We start from the raw sequence: 21,677 nt of genomic DNA, 5'->3' as shown, positions 1-21,677 counted from the left end.
TTTTGATAAATCAATGCACCAAGGATCTGTGCTGGGTTCTCACAGAAGTTTGGCCATGTGTGTGATGCAATGCAAGCAGCACAGGATTTGGAGTCAGAAGACAAAATTAAACAATAGCTGTGACCACCCCCACCATCACACATGTGAACGACTACCGCTACAAGCGCAGAGGACTCAATATTCTTTAATAAGACACCCCCAGCCATCAGAGAGGAGCTAGATGCCGAGGGATGTGAATGAGGCAGGGAATCAGCATAGTCTTAGGAGGAGGAGAAATCAATGAATAGTGATGATATAGCTTGGCCATGATCCACAGAAAAAATTTCCATAAAATTAGGTAGTGTTTTTGCCAGCTATGATATAACAGTGGTTTTAGAAACCATGTAGGATAATTGGAACATTAATTCTCATTTCCATCACTTGTTCACTTTTGAGGAAGCAGTCTCAAAGAACATAACACTAAAATAAAAATCCAATTACTGGCATTCTTTTAAATTGTTCCTCATCTCCCTCACTTCCATGTCCTCACCCCTGTATGAGAATATGGCATGAAATTAAATGGGAACAAAACCAAACTGACAGCTGGAGAGGCAACGAGGCTCAGCAAGAGGACAAAGAAAACTTTGAGGGCTAATAAGTCTGAATGAAGAAATCAGACGTCATAAAATTTGCCACACCAGACAGTACAGCAATTAACCCTCTGTGTCAACTGTATTTTGAACAAAATCCTTAGGAGTTGATGTGGTTCATCAAACTGTAATTCTTAGTCACTGTCATGTATCAACGAGAAGCAGGTGGCACTCTGGAAAACCTCCGTGTGCTTTGTTTTGGGGGGAGCAAGGGGAAGAGTGACACGTTTTTGGCACAACAGGAAATGCTGTTCTCAGAAGGCTTAAGGAAAAATGAACAAGTTTCTTGTCTCCCAGCAATAACCAGCTGGAAAATATAAGGAGTGAAAACACTCCCATTCACAACAGCCATGAAAATATAAAGTACTTGGGATTAAACTCAGTAAGAAATAAGACGGACTGGGCGATATGACACTCAGGGCCATGCTGGTTTGCTCACCACCTCCCTAACACATGCAGAGGTTCTGGACAAGGTAGACTTGTCCAGGCAAAGTACATACTTAATGAACCATCAGTATATATGAAGGACCTCTGTAAGTGCAGTGAATACCAGGTTTTTCAACCTTGCAAAGATGTCAACTGTACCGTACTGAATGTATAAAAAGCAATCAAAATCCCAAAAACTGGATATAGATAGATAGATAGATAGATAGATAGATAGATAGATAAATACCGATGTGTGAATGTGTGTATAGATATGTATATGTATATATATAAATAAGTTTTTATAGTGAGGGGCTGAAGTAGTCAGGGGTAGATTAAAAAATAATAATTATGAAGTTCACCTCCAATAATACATGAGCAAAGCAATAGAAATATTGATCAAAAGAATTAAAAAAAATTAGTCATACACCCTGCATATATAAATAACATCTCAGTATATTTTATGGTGTTTTAGATGAATGGAGAAAAGATGGACTATTTAATATAGAAAATTAGACATATTTGCAAATAAACTAAATAAATGCCTATTTTATACCATTTACCAAAATTACAGGATTGAAGATTGAAATGTAAACAAAAAACAAAACAAAAAACCCCCCAAAGAAATCAGTTAAAGATTATGAGTTAAAATGCACATTTAATCCTTTTATCTTCCCAAACCACTAATAAAATGATAGTAAAAGGATTTTTAAAAAATGTATAATAATGCCTCCCCTCCCCAAATAAACCCACAAACAGAATCATAAAAAATTCTGGAAGCTGGACAGCCAGCCAAGCAGTATTTAATTTGAAGAAAGCAGAATACCAGGTGAGAAATAACCTAATTCAATACTGTAGACTATCCAAAGGGATCAGGAATTGGTGGCAACAGGTACCCTTGAAAATGGGGGTGCAAAGAGTCTAAAAACCAGGGGACTGGCTGAATATCATTTAGGCTACAGGTCACTCACCTCAGCCTTGAGGGTAAAGACCTTGTATCTCTTTTTACCCTAGGAGAGACCAATCACAGTTAAAGATAGAAGTACTATAACTGAAAAAAGGGAAAATTGAGACCTCCCTACCTCTCTGCACCCCACTTCCCTACAATCAGCTCCCAGTACTATCAAGTTCCCATCCGCTAGGCTGGAGAGGGGAAGAGAAACACTCAAAAATACTGACACTGGAGGTTCCCCAATGAAATGGTGCAGCTAGATGGCTAGTGTTCACCCATGGCAAGTGAAGCCCAGAACCAGCAAGCCTAGCCCACATACCCAGAGCTTCCAATCAGCTCGACAGTGCCCACAGTCTGATGGCTAAGACCAGACGTTGGAGAAAAGGCTTTGACCTGAAACACGGAGGTTCTGCTTCTGGTATAGAGGGAAAAAGTCCGAACACACCAGCCCTTGGCAAATAACTACGGCAAAATCCAAATGAAACATAAAAAAACAAAACAGACGAACAGAAAAACCTCTCTGAGGGGACTGGAGAGTTAAGGAAAGCAGGCAGATTATGGAGAGGACAGAAACTTGTGGTTTTGGCCAGAGAAAAAGCCGCAGAAGTGCAGGGCTGCTACAAATCTGATAAAAAGCCACTATCTTTTTAACCAGAGGCACAAGAGGAAGGAGTCTGGGGCCACCAGTACTGCCGGAGGATGAGAGGGGATCTCCAGAAAGAAGAAAGACAGAGAAGGCGTATCCCAAATTCTGGGTATAGATGCTACCTAAGTCTCTAGCTGACCTGACTCACACATAAGTGGAACATGCTAAAAGTAGTCTGAGCTAAGACTGGAGCTGCTACCTACCAGACCTTGATAGAATTTGCATTTTGAATCTCACCTAGATAAATGCCTCTAAACAATAGCCGTCAACATCTTCACAGCAACATAGCAGAATCCTAAATCTCTACAACAAAACATTCACAACGTCCAGGGAAAAAAATCCAAAATCATGTAACATATGAATAAACAGGAAAAATGTGACCCATTTTCAAGAGAAGAAGCAATCGACAGATATCAAATCCAAAATGTTATAATTATCAATGAAGAACTTTAAAACAGCCATTACAATTATCCTCGATGGAAGTGAAGGAACGTATGTAATGAATGAAAAGATAGCAAACCACAGCAGAGAAACGTCAAGCTAAGAACCAAAAAGAAATTCTAGAACTAAAATACAAAAAAGAAAAAGCATTGAATGGGCTTAATAAGCATGATGCAAATAACAGAGGAAAGAGTCAGAGAACCTGAAGACAGATAAATCAAAGGAGAGAGAAAAAGAATTAGTGGGGAAAACAATGGAGCCTAAGGACCTGTGGGACAATATCAAAAGGTCAAACATACAGGTTACCTGGAGTCTCAAAAAGAAACAAGAGGATAGGGCAAAAGGGAAAAAACAAACAAACAAAAGAAAAACACTGAAGAAATATTGACCAAAATCCTCCCAAATTTGATAACATACATTTACATATTCCAGAAGCTCAGTGAACTCTGCACAGGATGAATTCCATCCATCACCATCAAACTGCTGAAAATCAACAGAAAATCTCACTCGAGAGAGTAAAACAACACATTACACACAAGGGGAAGAGTCACTTAAATGACTACAGAACGTCTATCAGAAACCATGGGGATAAAACACAGGTGATTAACAATTTAAAGTGATGAAAGAAAAACAAACAAAAAAGCCAACCCAGAATTCTAATATGAAAGACAGAGATATAAACAAACAAAAACAAAATTTTGACTGGGAGAAAACAGACATTGTAGGAAGATTTTTTTAAAAACTCTATCTCGATTAATTTCAGAAAGACAAATGAACACACCACATTTGTGGAATAACCAGTCGAATGCTATAAAAATTGAAAAATTAGAGAAGAAAATGTTCTAGGAAATTAAAAATATAATTACACAAAGAAAACGTAGGATTAAGGTTGGAAGACAGAGTAAAGGAATTCTATCAGAAGACAGAGCAAAATATAATGAGATGGAAAGTAAAGAGAAAATCACGCAATTAGTCAAGAAGGTCTGACATAAAAGTAACAAGAGTCCCACAAAGATAAAACAAAAAGAAATAAGGAAAGATAAAATTCAAGAAAATTCCCCAGAGCTGAAGGAATTGAGATTTCAGATAGGAAAAAATGACTTAGTATCCAATGCAATGGATCCCATACAAAAAACAGTTCACTGTAAAATTTTACAGCACCGGAACAAAGAGAATATATCAAAGTTTCTAAATAGAAAAAAAACAAAACAAAAAACTGTCACATACATAGACTGGGAATCATAAGGGCTTTGAACTTCTAAACAGCAACCCTGGAAGCTAGAAGACAATGAAGTAACCCTTCAAAATTCTGTGGGAAAATGATTTCTAATCTAGAATCTCAAACCCAGCCAAACTATTACTCAAGAATGAGAACAGACTACAGATATTTCAGACAAAGCCTCAAAATTCACTCCTTATTCATCCTTCCTTAGAAGCTCCCGGAAGAGGTACAAACCCATGTCCACCAACAAAAAGATTTGATTCAAGTGGGAAAAAAAGAAACTTGTCGGCATGATGAAGGAAGGGAGATCACAGATAACAGCTGTGTACTAGGCATGAAGAACAAATGGACAGAGAGAGGCATGTTAGAAGGTTGCATGAGAGACAGCTCTGAGAACATGAAACTGATGTGCTTGAAAACAACAAGAGGAGATGCAGACAACCAGGGTGAATTTTGGAGCTCAATTATACATAAGTATATAGAAAAATAAGCAATTAAGTAAAAATAATAGTTAGCTTCAGAGAAAACAAAAAATTGAGCAATAAAGAAACAGTCAACAGGGTACTGCATGACTAAGCTATAATTTAGCTTTTACGTAAGTTCTAATAGACACAATAAAAATCCAACGCAAAGTATTACATGGCATATTGGGAAGGTGGGAGGACAGGAAGTTGCATACATGATTTTTATGAGGGGCAGTGAAAGAAGAGAAATACTCATGTTCCATAGTGAGAACAGATAATACCTAAAACTGAAAAAAAAATCAAGAAATTATAACTACTAACATTTTTCAGATGTAGCTATAAATACCAAAGAAATAGTCTAAGAGTTTAAAGTAATTGTTTCTGGGGGCAGGAAAACTCTGGGGAGAAGAGAGTATGAATTCGGAAATACAATTTTTCTTAAGTCCATGTGACTCTTTATACATTATATACAGGTATAACTTTAATGAAAATAAAAGCTTAATTAAAAAGAGAAAAGGATTGATGATATTAAGCCCAGAAGATCCCTGTTAGATGCTATTACGGTGAAGAAACCATAAAAGAAAATACTTCAGAATATTTATATGATTGGAATGGTTAAGAGGTGGGGAAAGTAAGCCTTTTAAAGCACATTGATTTAAGCATTCAAATTTATTTAAAGCTGTTTTTAAGAGAGAGATTTGACTATTGTAAAATTTAAAACTTCTAAAAATAAACAAACAAAAACCCACACCCATAAACTAACTAACAGTCAAAAACAAAACTGGGGAAGTATTTGCACCATATTCTTAAGTAATTTATAATTCTTATAAATTAACAAACAAAAAGGCAAAGAGCAACCGAAAATAGAGAAAGAACATGAATAAGCAATTCACAAAAGAAGAAACATAAGTAGCTATTTTATTATATATGAAAAAATATTCACTCTCACTAATAATCAAATACAAGCTAAAACAGGAGACCGTAATTTAAATACCTTTCTAGAGGGTGTTTTGGAAATATTTACCAAATGCTTTTAAAACTGTACATCAGAATTTATCCTAAGGAAATAAATGGAAACAGTCACAATGAATATAAAGGGATATTCAGAGTTCCTTAAAATGCTGAAAAAATTAAAAACCTAAGATAGAATATCATGCAGATCATCAAAATTATGTTGCAGAAAAATAAAAGAAAATTTTTTTTATTAAATAAAAATGTGTTACAAAGTAGAATGTAGAATATGTAAACAAATAAACAACAAAACTAAATGTATGCATGCATGCACACACAAAAAGACTAAAAGGATAAATGCCCCAAGTATAAATGAGGGCTTTGAGCAGGGGTGGTATTACATGCACCCATATTTTCAAGAGATAGTATGATACTCAAGTGATTTGAAAACAAAATGATCAATAAATGATAAGCAAAAATAGCATAAAGGGAGCTCAACAGACACCTGTGTTTAACAAAAGTGTGTTAATTACATTTACTCATTTGGTGGGGGGAGGGCTTCTTTAATAAAACTGCAAACTAGGAGTGTTATACATTTTGAAGAGTAAGATAATATATTTATGAGAAGCAAGTGTTCTGGCAATGGGTTCCTAATCTATAGTAAATTCGTAAAATATGAAACTGCTTTACTAGTTTTGATTTATTCATTACAACTTCCTCAAAGAAAAAATAATGCAAGTCTTAAGAATTCTTTACCTAAAAAGCTCCACTACAGGGCTCAAAGAAATTCTTTCATTGTCTCATTCGATTTCAGAGAATTATTTATGTAACAAGAAATGTCAGCATATCCCATAGTTAAATTTGTCATTTAATACTCTATTTTCTATAAATTACATGTTATAAGAGCAAACGGAATGTTCAAGGACAATAATACGTAAAAGACAAGTAAGATTTGCTATGATTTTACTTTAGGAAAACAAAGATTTCCTTCAAACTTAGCAATGCCTAAGCCAATAGTTTCTGTGATCTTGAAAAGTCTTTTATCATTAAGAGTAAATTTTGAAAAATTCATTTATATCTTCAGATCACTGGTATAAGGTCCAGTGCATAATTAACAAATGTAGTACCCACACAGACTCCAAATAACCCATGTAAAACTATAGACTTTTTACCTGCATGAGTAACGGAATTTAGGTTCAAGAAATTATAGGAGAATGAACAAGAAAATAAATTGGGAAGCCATAGCTAGTGTATCATAAAACCTTAGATGGTTTGATGAAAAAGATATAAAATATCCCCAAATTATTTTTCTGAGTTGATAGATTATACTCTTTTAGCAGCCTGTCACATACCGGGGGTGCCAAAAAAAATGTATACAAGTGGACACTGGTCAACGTTGCTCAAGCAGTAGTTCTCCGTAATCAGAAGTGTCTGGACGCTGATGGTAACCACTTTGAGCACCTCTTGTAATTGCAGAAGAAAAATATGACGTGTATTCATCTTTTGTTATTGGTATATATTGCGTATTACAATTTAAATACAGTTTTCCTTTCTTAAAATGTGTATAAATACATTTTTTTGGCACCCTCTGTAGTGATGCTTCCAAGAATGTATTTCTCTCATCATTAGGCAAAAAATAAAAAGAAAAAAGAAAGAAAGGAAAAAAAGTAAATACATTATTTTCTTAACCTTTTCTAACACTATTTGAATTGCTTCTTCCAACTATGGAGAATATAAATAAACAATAATACGAAGTAGAACTTTTTCAAGCAAAGGAAGGCCTCTCTTGCATTATAGACTATGAAATTCACTCTAGAAAGTTAAACGTGGGCATATGTAGTTATAAGATTTCACTCTGAATTCTGGTGAATCTTTAAGAAGAGATTCCTTTTCTCCATTTTTGAATGTTTTGTGGTTGTTAAAGCATACTTTCTGAATAAATCAAAAAGGTATCAGAGAAAAGGAACTGCCAGCCTTTGGCGCCAGCTTTGACCCAAGTCTCACCTTCTCTGGATGAGATAATCTTCCAGGATATCGAGACAGCGCACCATCTGGGAGAAGATGAGTACTTTGTGGCCACCTGCAATCAGCTTAGGGAGCAGCTTGTCAATGAGCACCAGCTTCCCCGCTGCCTGAATCATGGCCTGCAGCTGAAAGTCGGGGGCATCAGAGCTGTGGGTTTTTCGGAAATCTTCCAGAATTTTCTCCTCTGCCCCTAAAAAGGAATGGAACAAAACTATTCCTTGAACAAAGTTAGAAGGGTAAAAGCTGCTCTCCGCTTTACAGACCTAGGAGAGATGAAGTGAATCTTTAGGTCCTGGACTGACGGTCCAGTGAAGCAATGCTGTGTGTGCATCCCTCGTCCATGCCCTCAGCAGAGGGCTCTGCAGGGGCAGCGGGTGCTGAGAACACAGGTGCTATGCTTTCCTGGGAAGTCTCACCAAGTAGGGAAGGATCTGAGATACCAAGCTGACTCATGCAAGTAAAGAAACCTTCAGAGAGCTGACAAAGACGGTGCCGAATGTCATAAAAACTGGCTATAAGAAAATCCAAGCCACATTTAGTTTTAAAATTTTATCAAAAAGTTTTATTATTAAAAAAGGTTTCCAATATGTTCTCTAATTAGTATAGCTAACCATTTATCTACAGAGAGTTTTAGTCTCACTGCATCATGACCATTTACTCAACCAAGTAACACATCTCCCTGTCCCAAAGTGGAAAGTGTGGGTTAACCCGCACATAGACAAAGGACAGCAGACTGAAGAGTAACATCCCATCTTCTGACAGGTAGAAAGATGGCAGAGGTACTTGCAACACATGGTTCTCTGTCCCCACTAGTTAGACGGCTTGGGTAGGTCCATCCACCTCTCTGAACCTCAGCTTAACACTCGGTAAGGAAGGGGAGCAAACACACATCCTAGCATTTAATGGGAACTCAATACATCAGCTCGTGGGTCAGCACTAGCTTGTAGCAGAGGCACATACCCAGCCCACGCTGCTCCCCCCTCCCACTCACCATTGATCAGGTAAGGATGGTTACAGCACTTTCTCAGCTCCATCATGGTGTTGATGAGGTTGGGCATGTTGTGCTGATTTGCCCCCTTGGTCAGGAAGGAGAAGTTCTTCTCCAGAATGGCACGGTAGTACTTTTTCTGGATATTAGTCAGCTCTACTTCAATAATTGTCTCTTGTTTGGGAGCCAGGTTCTTTTCCACGTCATCTTTTAGCCGTCGAAGCATCATAGGTTTTAGGATAGACTGCAGTTTCTTCACCTGTCCAGGGAAATCCTGATTTAATGATTCCTGGGGCACTCCCACCTTCACTACAGTCTCTTGAACACAGTACTGTGGGAGGAGACTCAATGAAAGATCATGAGAGATCCCTGAACATGAGGATGGAATGGAGGAAAAGGGGATGTGGCTCTAATTCACAAGTCATTACTGGGAAACTCTGTGGTGGCCTCACAAGATATAAAGAAAGATACAAAAGACAGTACCTATTCTCTAGAATGGACAAAACAGCTCCGTCCCTCTCTCTCTAACATGCACACCTATGCAGCAATTACCTGAGGACTATTTAAGCCACGTTAAGAGGTACAAGTGATGTTATAAAGGGAAGACTTAGATGCTGAAAGAACAAAGGAAGAAGCAGAGGGAATCTGGGCTGGGTGAAATGGATGCAAGTCGTCAAAAGTACACACTTCCGGTTATAAAACAACTAAGTCCTGGGGATGTAATGTACAGCATGGTGACTACAGTTAATAATACTAAATTGCATATTTGAAAGTTGCTGAGAGGAGATGTTAAAAGTTCTCATCACTAGGAATAAATTGGTACCTATGTGTGGTGATGGATGCTAACGAGACTAGACTTACTGTGGTGACCATTTCATAATATATACATTCATTAGGTCATTACGATGTACATCTGAAACCAACATGTCAATTAGATCTGAATTTAAAAAAAGTAGAGGCAATCTGGAAACAGAGTCTTCCTACATGTTGTAAATAACAGCAGCAGCAAACATGTTTGAGGGTAGCAGTATGTGGAAAGCTAATGCTGTAAGGCGACATCTCCTATTTATCTCATCATGCAAGCCGTCATATCAGGAGCACTCTGAGCTGGCAGTGTTCTCTGCTGTGATTTGTCTGTTCTTCCCACAGCCCAGGCCTGCACAGCAGATCTCTACTCACTTGACTGCACCGGCAAGGTGACTGGCTCCCTCTCCCAAGAAGACAGTGACAGAGAAGGGATTCAAAGTCAAGGCTCCTGAGTTAACTCTGAGCTAAAACACGATACCAAACAGACTAATCCTGCTGGGAAAATGAGGGAAACCGCAAGCGCAAACGATCAAGTTGCAAGTCATAAAGGGCCGTTCAAAAATTTTTTTAACAGGGTAGATTCTGCATAAGTTAGCTGTACACTGTGCCAGCACTTCCTGAAGAAACATAGGTTTTACAGAGTGATTTAGAAGAGTTACTTACTGGAGCAGATTTTAAACAATGATCAATATGCTTTAGTTTGAAAGCAGATGCCTTCTAGAACATTTATTTACTGTGATTTAAAATATAGACATTTGATGCCATTTTTGTGGTTTTCTGCTAACTCCAATCTTAAATCTAACCCATTTATTTTACCAACCACGGTCCTTAGGAATTTAATCCCCCAAATGGGTAAGGAATGAGCACGTAAGAAGCCAAAGAGAAAAGGCACAGCTCGGTAACCGTGAAAGACAGGCACAAATGCCAACCTGCCTGCCACAGGCTGGGTTCAGCCTCTGCCCTCCACTCAGTTCATACCTGGAAGCATTTAGAGTATACTACGTGCCAGACACTGTGCTGCTCAATACAACAAACACAGCTTTGGAGAAGATGTGGGCCTTTTCCTCAGGAAAGTCATTGTCTAGAAGAAGAAAAAATGCACACCACAAAATAAGCGGGAGAAGAGGCTGCATTTCTAATGATCCAAAAATGGAGAGAGGGTTGGAGCTGGCTTTGGAAGGATCGATAGATACTGCAAACGCAGGGAAGTGGAATCCAGCTTGATTATTCACTGCTCTCAAGGTCTGACTTGCCACAGAAGTAGGAACAAACAGATTGGAACCACAGAGTGTACTCTTGACATCTGTCAGTGAAATTCCCAATCCTCCTCAGCCCCCAAGTTCTCGGCCCCGGCCCAGTAACACACCATTGCCAGATTAACTTAGCAGAACTATGTCATTCCTGCCATCAGAGCCTTGCACTGCTTCTCTAACCCCTACCGAATCCTTCAACGTGTCTTTCAAGATCTTCCCAAAATATAACCCCAAACCCCTCTGGCCTCATAAGCATCATCCATCCTGTTTCTAGCTCAACCGGATAATTCCCTAATACTGAATAAATGCCACGTAACAAAATAATAAATTCCATATTTTTTCCTATGTGTAAAATAGTCACCATCTCTTCTCTCTCCACCTACTGAAAACTTACCCACTCTTTTAAGGCCATTTTCAAATTGCAATCTCTCCATGAAATCTTTCCTGATTCCCAAACAGATGTGACCCTTCCCTCCTTTAAAGTCTCAAACTCTATCATTTGTTCCTCTTGTAGCATTTAAACTTGTGTGGCTTATTTCTGTAATCTCTAGTAGAGATTTCTACCCGCAGTAGATAGTAGCTCCTTATTAATGCCGGCTGCTTTGAATCAGCTTTGAGTCCAACAAGCTAGACTCGGGACTAGACCTTTGAAAACTGAGGACATTTAGTTGACATGGACAAAACTGGACTTACCAACTACTCTAGTATATGACTGCCTCCTTTTCCTCACTACTCTTGAGTATTTTGTTGTACACAAAAAGATGAGCCTGGGACTGTGTTGCCAATTATGGAGGAGGCGGGGTGAAGGAGGAGGGAAGAAAGCACCAGGATCCTGAGCCAGAGGGCAAACTCATGGAACATGCACGTGCGACTGGTGAAGGCAAGAGGCCTGATACGTTACACTGGGTATTCTGGATGCTGATTCCTTTCTTCTTTGGAGTCATCAGAACTGCTAGGAATCAGTTTGCCCTCTTCAACATAAACAAATAGCTAAATAAAGGACATTAGAACTTGCTAATGGCTTGGTCTTTCCTTGCTGGTGAAGGTAATCACCACACCGTCTCTTCACTCCTTCAGGCCCCTATTTACCTGTTCCTCCGTTTTGAGATCCCCAAACTCCTCCAAGAAAGCCGTCTCTGAAGGAAACTGTGACGGCTCCAGAAAATTGAGCAAACTGAAGAGCTCCTCCACAGAGTTCTGCAAGGGCGTCCCGGTGAGCAGCACTTTGTGTTCCTGCACAGACGAACACCACGCGATGAAGGGTGGGTGGGTGCGTGGGCCCCCAAACAGTATGTCTGGGTAGGAAAATGCAGCCAGGGCACTCTGTGCTCAACTGGGGGCAATTCCGTTTCGCTTTTATGAAAAGATAGGGTGCCAACATTTCATGGGAGTACAGTCAATAAACAACTCACTCTTCCTTTCACGTCACTGATTCCAGCAGCAATTTCATGTTAATTAAAGCAACCATTCATTCATTCACTCAATATTATGGAGTGCCAACCCACCACTTACTGGGCACTCTGCCAGTAGGAGGTACCAGATCATTCACGGACCTGGAAACAAACCAAAATACCTTACATTTCCAGGTCACAAATTTCATGGTACTTAAGATTCCCCTGGGTCCCTCTGAGAGTCAATCTGTGGCAAAGGTCGCACTGTTAACCTAGTTCATAACTAAAACACATTTGATTCCTATACTATCACAGCTACAGAGGGCAAAAAGAAAATCTAGAGTAAACAGACTATGCACAAGTAAGCTGCCTGCAGAATGCTTCCACCACCGTCAACAGAAGGACACTGTTCACGTAAAAAGCCTGCAAGGCTCACCAGGGCCATGAGCTTGAGACCCTCCAGAAGTTTGCAATTCCTGTTCTTCAGTCTGTGGGCTTCATCAATGATCACACAGCTCCAGTGAATCTTCTTTAGCTCGGGGCAGTCCGCCAGGATCATCTCAAACGTTGTGATGACCACATGGAACTTGAAGACCCCTGAGAGGGGGTTTCCCTGGGGACGACACAACAGAAGGCACAGCTTTACGCCAAGGCTAGAACATTCGGCAAACAGTGGATTAGAGGAGACGGCACTACAACTTAAGCACTAGGATTGAGGTGAGAAGCCAAGAAGCACTGCTCTTCCTCATTTGAGAAAAGAGAGAATGTAAGAGTGAACCAGCTATTTAGACAAGAGACAGACCTCATTACATCGATGAAATGTGCCCTCACAAAGGTGAGACGGATGAGCAGTCCGGAAGGCCCAGCAAGGAAACATTTTATTTATTAATTGTCACAACAAGGAAAGCAGATGGGTGTTGACTCACAGGCTCCTAGTCATGAGCCGGTCTAAACCATGCATAGCTTGAATGCTCCAGGAAACCTTCTTTGCTACTTTTCAGATGTAATTAATTTCAACTTGTAACTTGGGTTCTAGCACAGATTCAAAGTCATGATCCTGATTCACCTGGGACGAGTGCTACCAGGCAGGGCACATCTTTGTTTCTGAGCCTGTCCCAGGGTTGCCATCACATTTAGAGAGCACAGCAGCATCCTATTAGAGCCCATCTTCAGTTTCCTCCAAGTGTCGCCTGCTGTCTACGACGCTCCTGAGGAGAGCACTGGCTTTCCTCTGATTGGGTTCACTTAATTTTCACTTTCCTTAATCATAAAACCTAGAGCCCAGGACAAGCATATAAGCATACTCACACAGCAACATGATTATACTTAAAAAAAAAAAAAAAAAGGCTTAAAAAAATTCTCTTGTGAATCCTGTCTTCTTTGTATCCTTCCCTGTCCAATCTGTTCACCTCCTCTCTAACTTCCCTTGCTGGGAACCCATTCTCTGTATACTAATTCTTCTGCTCACTTTCTTCACTGAGCATTTAATTCGGATAAAATCTTTTGCATGTAAAAGCAACTTCATAAACCAACCAAGAAGCCAAGCTCTCGGTGTCCTAAAAAGAGCCTCTGGTATATCTAGAGAGCGGAAGGCATGCCCTACAATTCTATTTTATCATAAATTAAACTACTAGGGAGGAGCAAGAAGTCTGCTTCAATACACATATGACTACAAAGTCTGTCAACAGTAACCCGAGGGACAGGGCATTAAAACTCCTGGAGACAAGTGACAGAAAGGCTGTCACTGGGTCTGTGTGACTCGTGTAAGGCTCACCTGTGCGTCTCTGTACACCATCTCATACTGCTGGATCATCTGCCGGCTGATCTGGCTGCCGTGGTACACAATGGCGTTCATCTCTGTCCACGTCCGGAACTCTCGCTCCCAGTTAGTGATGGTGGAGAGAGGAGCGATGATGAGGAAAGGGCCATGGATTCCCCTGAGGAATATTTCTGAAAGGAACGTGATGGACTGGATGGTTTTCCCTAGGCCCATCTCATCAGCCAAAATGCAGTTTTTTCTGCAGATAGTAAGAAATACAGATAATTCGTCATCAATACAGGAAAGAGGTGGACGTCGGTTCTAACTAAAAAGATATTTCAGAAGCACACCCTGACCTCTAAGGTCATCGGTGAAGACCTTATCAGCATTTTCCAGAGATGCGACTGAGGTGAGTTATTATTCATACCCTGCTCACTTCCAAAAAGGAACTATGGCAACTTGCAAGAAAATACGTGAAGTAGGTCCATTTAAATATAAACTAAAAATATTAAAAATTAAAATAGTGAGACCAGGAGAAAACAAATAGGCCTCAAAGCGAAGCCAGTTTCTATACATGACAAACTTCATGGAAGCCAAGGCAAAAATAAAATAAGTTACACGATTCTCATTGTCTTCATTTGTCATCAGAGGACAGACTTTTAACCCACATACTAAATCCTTATCAGAGTAAAAATATCGGTCTCTTCTCGTGATCCAGAATCATAGACTGCATAGAGCTGTGACACTCCAACGGGTGTGGTCCCCATCCCGTCTCACAGCTCACGTAACCCACGGGCAACCCAAGACCTGGAAAGCCACCCTCGGAGCTGTGCTGGGTCGTGTCGTAAGTGGCAGAGACTACGCTAGAACACAGGTCTTCAGAGTCCCACTTTGGTGTGTTTTCCATCACAACACGCTGCCTTTAAAATCAATCCTAAGGGGCACATTCCAGAATGTTAAAATCTCAACCCATTTTTCTCAAATTGCACGTTTCATCAAATTCCGACAGGAACTACTGCGCAAACAGTCCACAACTGAGTGTTACAGCACAAATCCAGAACATCCACAGCTCACACCCAAGCAGCAGGCTTGGGGCTAGAATCCAAATCCACTTCCCTTTAGAGCCAATTCTCGCTAAAGACTTAGAGACAGGAAACATGTTTAAAGGATCTTTTGAGTCTAACCTAAGTTTAGCTGAACCTTTTGGCTATACTGACGAAGGGGGAGAAAACAAGCACTAAGCCAGTGATATCTAAAGATCATTCCTTTTGGTTAGAGAAATACCTAACAAAAATCAAGCCTTGGTGTGACTAATGTATAAATATCACTAGTCTACATCAACGGCAGCCAGGCATTCTCTCACCGCTCTGCTACTGTTACTCTAAGCGCTAAGGCCGCGATCCTCCCGCAGGGACAAACATTTGGTAAGAAAATCATCCATGAAGACAGGAATGTTCTGGTCCCTTACCTATTATACCAGTTAAAAAGAAGCCAGTTCATTCCCTCGAGCTGGTACTCCCGGAGCTGGTTACTATTCTTATACTCGCGAGACTTCTCAAGTTTCTGCCAGGAGTCTGAAGCAGGCCGCTCCTAGTGGAAGAAAGCAGAGAGCACAATATGTAAAGAATGGGGTTTTAGGAGAATAACGCTGGTAGGGACACAGAATACTGATGGGGAAGACGGTAAATCTCAAAATACTGCCCTAAAGCTGACTTCAAACTACAGTTACTACTTTCTGGATTTTACCAGATTAAACTAAGAACACCTCTCTAAAATTTGCAGGTAATTAATGAAGAGAAACACACCAACCTAAAATCTTGGTGTTATATTGTCTTACTTAGACTCTTAGATGTCACTTCCATTTACACTTTCATTTTCCTGCAAGCCAGCATTAGTCAGGTTTTTGGTTTCTATAGACAGAATTTCTTTTTATTTCTTTGTGCCTGTGGTATCAACACAGTGGAGTACAGTGGTTCAAATATTTTACTGATTAGTTTCCAAAGTCAGTATACCAGGCAAAAAGCCTGTATAATCAAAACTGCAAATAAGATACTAGCAATCTTATTATTTTATTTTTCCATATTAAGCACCAACTTCTAAATATAATCTTTTCCCTGCTGATACGAAATGACATATTTATCATATACTAAGTTCCAATATATGAATGAAGCTGTACCTAGATTCGTCATTCTGTTCCACAAGACTATTACTACAATAAAACCATACTTTTTAATTACTATAGTTTTACATCTGATGGGGAATTTTTTTTTTAAATGTCTTAGCCATTCTATCTTATGTACTATGCCATGTAACTTAAGAATCAATTTGTCAAGTTCTCTTAAAATCCCACTGGAATTTCAATTAATCTGTGGAAATTTAAATCTTTACGTATTGAGTTTTCCCATCCAAAAATTTTGCTCGTTTGGGTATTATATTATTTGGACACAGACTTCGTTATTTTGCTTATAGACAAATTGAGTCCATAAAGACCTGAAGTTAGGTCTTAAAAATAAAAACATTCTTAGCTATGCCTGCAGTTATAAATGATAATTTTGAGATTGTAGCTTTTTCTAAACAGCAATTTCAGTCTTTGGTAATTCTACTTTGGGGTGCTACGATAAACTTTATACCTGAAATATGTTATTAACTAAAACAAAACCATTTGCATATGAAATTTAATTAAATATTCCCAAATATATCACTGATATTTGGAGATAAGTATAATCTGTCCATGGTCTTCCAGAGAAATACACATCGCTACTAACCTACAAAATTACTACAGCTGTAGTTAGGCTAAGCCCTTTGAAATAGGACATTGTTGAATATTATTACCAGCACATAGGTATAGGTGTTTTTAGAAAAAAAGGAGAAAATAATTTATTATGTCAAAACAATTCATTTTAAAGGAAAAACTTTTAAGCAACATTATTTTCCATATGAAACCTCTTGGTCTGCTCCCTTAAGGAAATTACATCTTCTTAACCTATAGGAACCATTCGTCCTGGATCCCTTAAGTCCATGCAAGCCACTTAACTGGGCATTCTTCCCTACTCTACTAGATACTATGGGGAAACTTTCTGGAATGTTCCTCATCTCTAGTGACTTATGTGGCTCACTCTCAGCATTATAGGTATTGTAGGAAAGAATTTCACGGCAGATTTCTACACTGTTGCCCTGGTTAGCACTCTAGATGTGAGGTAATTCCGTCATTCCTCAAGGTTTTCCCTCATTCCCCAGGGCTCAAGGTTTCAGTTTAACAGCCCACTGGCCAGAAATGTCAGCCACCTAAACACCTAAGACCTGAAACTGGCTAGAAGCTTCTAGTGCTTAGTCTGGTTGGCTCACCAGTCATACAGGCTACAAGAAACCACCTGTCCCAGGGCTCCACAGCCTTCACTGGCTACTGAGTTAAGTTCAAAAGAAGACAATTGATTCTTGGAGTCTCTAAGATGAGTTTTGCCTATTAAAAGACTGTTTCTCAATTTGTGCAATCATTATTGACACTCTTATTTCTTGCTTTCTCAAAATTCTGTATTTTACCTGTAAGTAACCAATTTTTACCAAAAAGCTTTTAGCTACGTAGAATGTTCTATTCATCAAGACTGGTAGGGTTACCTCTAACCTTCAAAGCCCAGAATAAAATACCTGAAAAATTTATTCAAGTAAAGTATCATATGGAGCCATACCTTTTCTTAACATAAGACGACAACTTTAATTACACTTTTTGCTACCATTCCAATTTAGAATTTTTGAGATAACGTTTCAAAAGGTGCATTTTAAATGAGAGGACAAATAGATCAGAAACAAAAAGAGACAAGTGTGCAATGACACCATGGCTCACTGAGAGATGAAGAGGGCAGCAGCATCACAAGAGCAAAAAAGGTAAAGTGAAATTGCCTGAGAACACCTGAGTGTGCAGACTCTTGCCAAATTCATGGAGTTAATCTGAAGAAATGAGTGGGATTCAGGCTGAAAGAATAAGAATCCTCATTGCTTCTAAATGATAACTTACAATCAGCTTCCGAATGAAATGCTCTCTGCTCTCTGCTTCCTCAATGGTTTGTCTCTGCGCTTCCCACACCCCAATTAGCCTGGTGCCCTATTAGTCCACGTACACACATGCTTTTCCCATTACACTGTGAGGTCCTGGGGGCAGGGCATGTACCTTCTTTCTTATTAGATCTCACACAAGAAACAACCTACAGCAGATGGTTAATAAATGACTGGCAAGTTGAATTAAAAACAGATAATAGTTACAGGAGAGGGTTGAAAGAGAAATTTATTCATCACTCATGTAGACAAAACACTATAAAACATGTAGGTTTCTAATCACAGTCTGCATCTCCATGTACCTTTATGTACTTTATATACCAAAAAAAACCAAAAACAAACCCTGCTTTTGGATGGACTCTGACAGGGATCTAAGTTCAATGCTGAGGTCTTGTCTTCAGAATCCTAACTTTCCAGTGATGTAAAAACAAATAATACTAATAAGGAACTGGATAAGAGTTTTTCATATAAAAATGGTGATTTTTAAAAATAGAAACTGATCATTCCATCCTATATCAATAATCTGATTCTCTTCCCATGTTAGTTATAACTTAACCAGGCTCTATCCCAATTCCATCTCCTTTTAATTGTTGATACTCTGTGTATAACTACTTGTTAGGTACTCTGGAACTTTTTTGCATTTTGGTGGTAATAACCCTGAATCAGAAAAACAAACCAATTCAATAAACGTACATTGAAAACCTGCATTCTCTCTGCGAAGTCCCAGGGATCTATAGATAAAGGACAATTCTTCCCCTTAAGAATATTGCAGTTGAGTAAAGGCAAAGAAAAGAGATCATTGATGGAGCAAGAGATAAGAACTAGGAAAAAAGACAGATACTAAGAATTCACTGAGCTTCCTTCCCAAGCCAAGCCTTTCTCACACCCTCTGCGTTGACTCCATAAACAGCCACACACCACGAAGTCGAAGCTCATATCCAAGCTTCTTAAACGTCACATACACGAAAGTAGAGGGAGACCTAATGCTGACCTGAGTGCTAGCAAAGTTTGATTTGGGGAGAAAAACACCCTGAAATGCTGGTTGAAAGGGGGAATGGCCAAAGGTAAGACACCACAGAAAACAGCCCAGGGGACATCCAGGATTACCAAGTTCAAGAAACTGCATGTTATGAGAGGAGTCAGAGATACGGATACATTACCACGTGCTTAATTTCAGGGAGAACTTGAAGAGATTCAAATTCTTTCACTTTTGCAGGATCCACGTCTTCCTCTAGCTCCCATGTGCTTTCTTCATAAGGCAGTGAGCACCACTTCACCAGGTAATGTGTCACTTCCTGTGGGAACAGGAGAGAAACTTGTGTTTCTACTAGGTTAAAGAAGGTGATCATAGTCTGGCCGGTCTCTGGAAAACCACCCTACAATACAACACATGAATGCCATTAAAACAAAGGCCACATGTTAACAAAACAAGCAAACGATGAGGTAAGAAGGGAAGACATACTTTAGGAGAGTCAACAGAGCGGAACACGCACCTCTCCTGTTTCTGCATCCTTGGTGTGGGCCACCTCCAAGATGCGATCAACTTCTACGTAGTCTGGGTTGAACAAGTCTTCATCAGGCTAATGCAAACAGAGGAGAAGAGTTAAAAAGTGCCCCCTTCTCTGGACCCTACCGGGAAACACAGAATGAGAAGCTCACTTGAGACTAAAAGCCACCTCACAGATGTTTCTTCACTGTCCCCAAGTCCTGCTCTGCATGACTAAATTTAAAGGAATCCCTCACGTCATATGGACTACATCACGACCAGGGAAAGACTTTCCTGTTGGTCACCCAGCACCACAAAAATCAGCACAAGGAGGACTCCCTTTTTCTTACTGCTCCTTGTTCCAAAGATAATCCTTGGAAACTCAGAATTACAGTTTCTTTTTATTTTTATTTTTTAAAACTTTTATTTATTTAAGTGTGTTTTTCCAGGACCCATCAGCTCCAAGTCAAGTAGTTGTTTCCATCTAGTTTTGGAGAGAGCAGCTCACAGTGGCCCATGTGGGGATCGAACCGGCAACCTTGTTGTTAAGGGCACCTCGCTCTAACCAACTGAGCTAACTGGCTGCCCCCTAATTTCTTTCTTAGTATCAACACCAATAACAGCTAACATTGGAAGAAGGCATGAGGGGCGCTTTCGAGGTATTGATAATTTTCTATTTCCTGATCTCGGTGGTAGTTACGCAGGTGTGTTTATTTTGTAAAAATTCACTGAGCTAAATGCCCTTAGGATTTATTTATGTTTATGTACATTACGCTTCAAAAAAAGGGTACTTACAAAATAATAAACAACATTCAGAAATATTACATGTGTGGCCAGAGTTACGCTAAGTGCTTTCACTTAAAGTCTCAAAACTACTTTATGGAATAGGTGCTGTAATCACTTTACAGATAAGAAAACTGATTCAGAGAGGCTGAGTAAGTAATGTGGCTAAGGGCCCAGAGCTGTGGGAACTGCTACATTTACCCAGGTCTTTCTCACCCAGAAGCCCTGCTCCCGGACTGCTGGAATGTTCTTACTGCCCCTTAGTTAGAAGGTACCTTAGGTGCTGTCTATTTTCATCTTCTAATCAATTCAGAAATACTTTTTATAGCAACCCTGGCACACCCACCCTCAGATTCAATTATTCCCATGTTCAGAAATATACTGCACTACACGACGTGCCCCACTGCCAACAGTTTTACCTCTGCCGGCTCAGTAGTAGCAGCGTGATCTTTATCATTATTCCTATTAAATTACAGCCTAATTTCCGTCCTGGAACTGTGAGTCATTGGTGTGAACTGCTTCCTCTACAAGCAGCAGTAACGAAGCTGATTCTCTCCTCTGTGTTGGCTCTTCAACAATCTCCTCCCTATCTGGGTTAAATAACCCTGGGTGTTCAACTGTTCTTCAGATGCCATGTTTCCAGACCCCTTATGATAGAGAGAGCTAACATTTATGGAATAGTGCCTATGGGTCAGGCACCATGCTAAGCATTTCTATAAACACGGTGCCATTTAATCCTCCCAGGTAGTCTGTGAGGTCGATACTGTTCTGCTTTACACAGATGAGAATAGAGTCTGAAGGAGCTGGGGGTGGGGTGTGTGCGTGCGTATGTGTGCGTGTGCTGGGAGGGTAGTTTGGCCCCAGAGCCCAGGCTCCTAGCACTGTGTAGTCTGCTTTCCACCTTTGCTCTCAGTCATTCAGCTATGCTTCTACCCCTTTACCACTGACTCTTAAAGTTCTCCTGCAGGTGCCCTCAGGTTTTGCCAAGTCCCTCACTGAGTCCTGGTACCCAAAAAGAAACAGAAATAAACTCAGGAATGAAAGAAGCAAGGCACAGCAGGACGGTTCTACGGGCGCAGTCTAGGATTAATGTCACTTTCTAAGCAGCCATATCCTACTCTTGGCTAACAGTAAACTTGTAATTAAATTGACAATATCTTTTCTCCCTACAACTGCTATCCAGTCATTTTCCCCACTCCAAAGTTGTAAAAAGTCATTAAAATACAAATGTATGACATTACATTTATTTATGGTCATGATATTTCATTCATCTTGGCCTGTGCAGGAACACTTAAACTTTGATTTTGTCATTTATTCTCCCCGCCTGGGGTCTGGTTTTCAGAAGGACTCAGGGTTTAGTCAGAAGGCCTCCACGTCTGCAGAGTATGGGAACTCGCAGCCTCTCGA

General features: G+C 39.7%; 1 protein-coding gene across 3 annotated transcripts in view; it reads right to left on the bottom strand.

Moving 5' to 3' along the window:
• Positions 1-21,677, bottom strand: part of CHD6 (chromodomain helicase DNA binding protein 6) — a 182,694-nt gene that overhangs the window by 67,688 nt on the left and 93,329 nt on the right. For all 3 annotated transcript variants that reach the window (XM_019748943.3, XM_074318117.2, XM_088789121.1), the window contains exons 9-16: positions 19,495-19,581; positions 19,162-19,296; positions 15,420-15,541; positions 13,967-14,210; positions 12,629-12,805; positions 11,891-12,034; positions 8,745-9,000; positions 7,733-7,943 (exon numbers count right to left, since the gene is read on the bottom strand). In XM_019748943.3, the coding sequence (XP_019604502.3) occupies positions 7,733-7,943; positions 8,745-9,000; positions 11,891-12,034; positions 12,629-12,805; positions 13,967-14,210; positions 15,420-15,541; positions 19,162-19,296; positions 19,495-19,581 (1,376 nt within the window). The remainder of the gene's footprint in view (positions 1-7,732; positions 7,944-8,744; positions 9,001-11,890; positions 12,035-12,628; positions 12,806-13,966; positions 14,211-15,419; positions 15,542-19,161; positions 19,297-19,494; positions 19,582-21,677) is intronic.

Source organism: Rhinolophus sinicus, chromosome 13 (assembly GCF_057876585.1).
Source record: "Rhinolophus sinicus isolate RSI-liver-muscle chromosome 13, RSI-T2T, whole genome shotgun sequence".
NCBI classification, from domain to species: Eukaryota; Metazoa; Chordata; class Mammalia; order Chiroptera; family Rhinolophidae; genus Rhinolophus; species Rhinolophus sinicus.
Note: the sequence above shows the minus strand (reverse complement) of the source record. Positions and strands in the feature narration are given on the sequence as shown.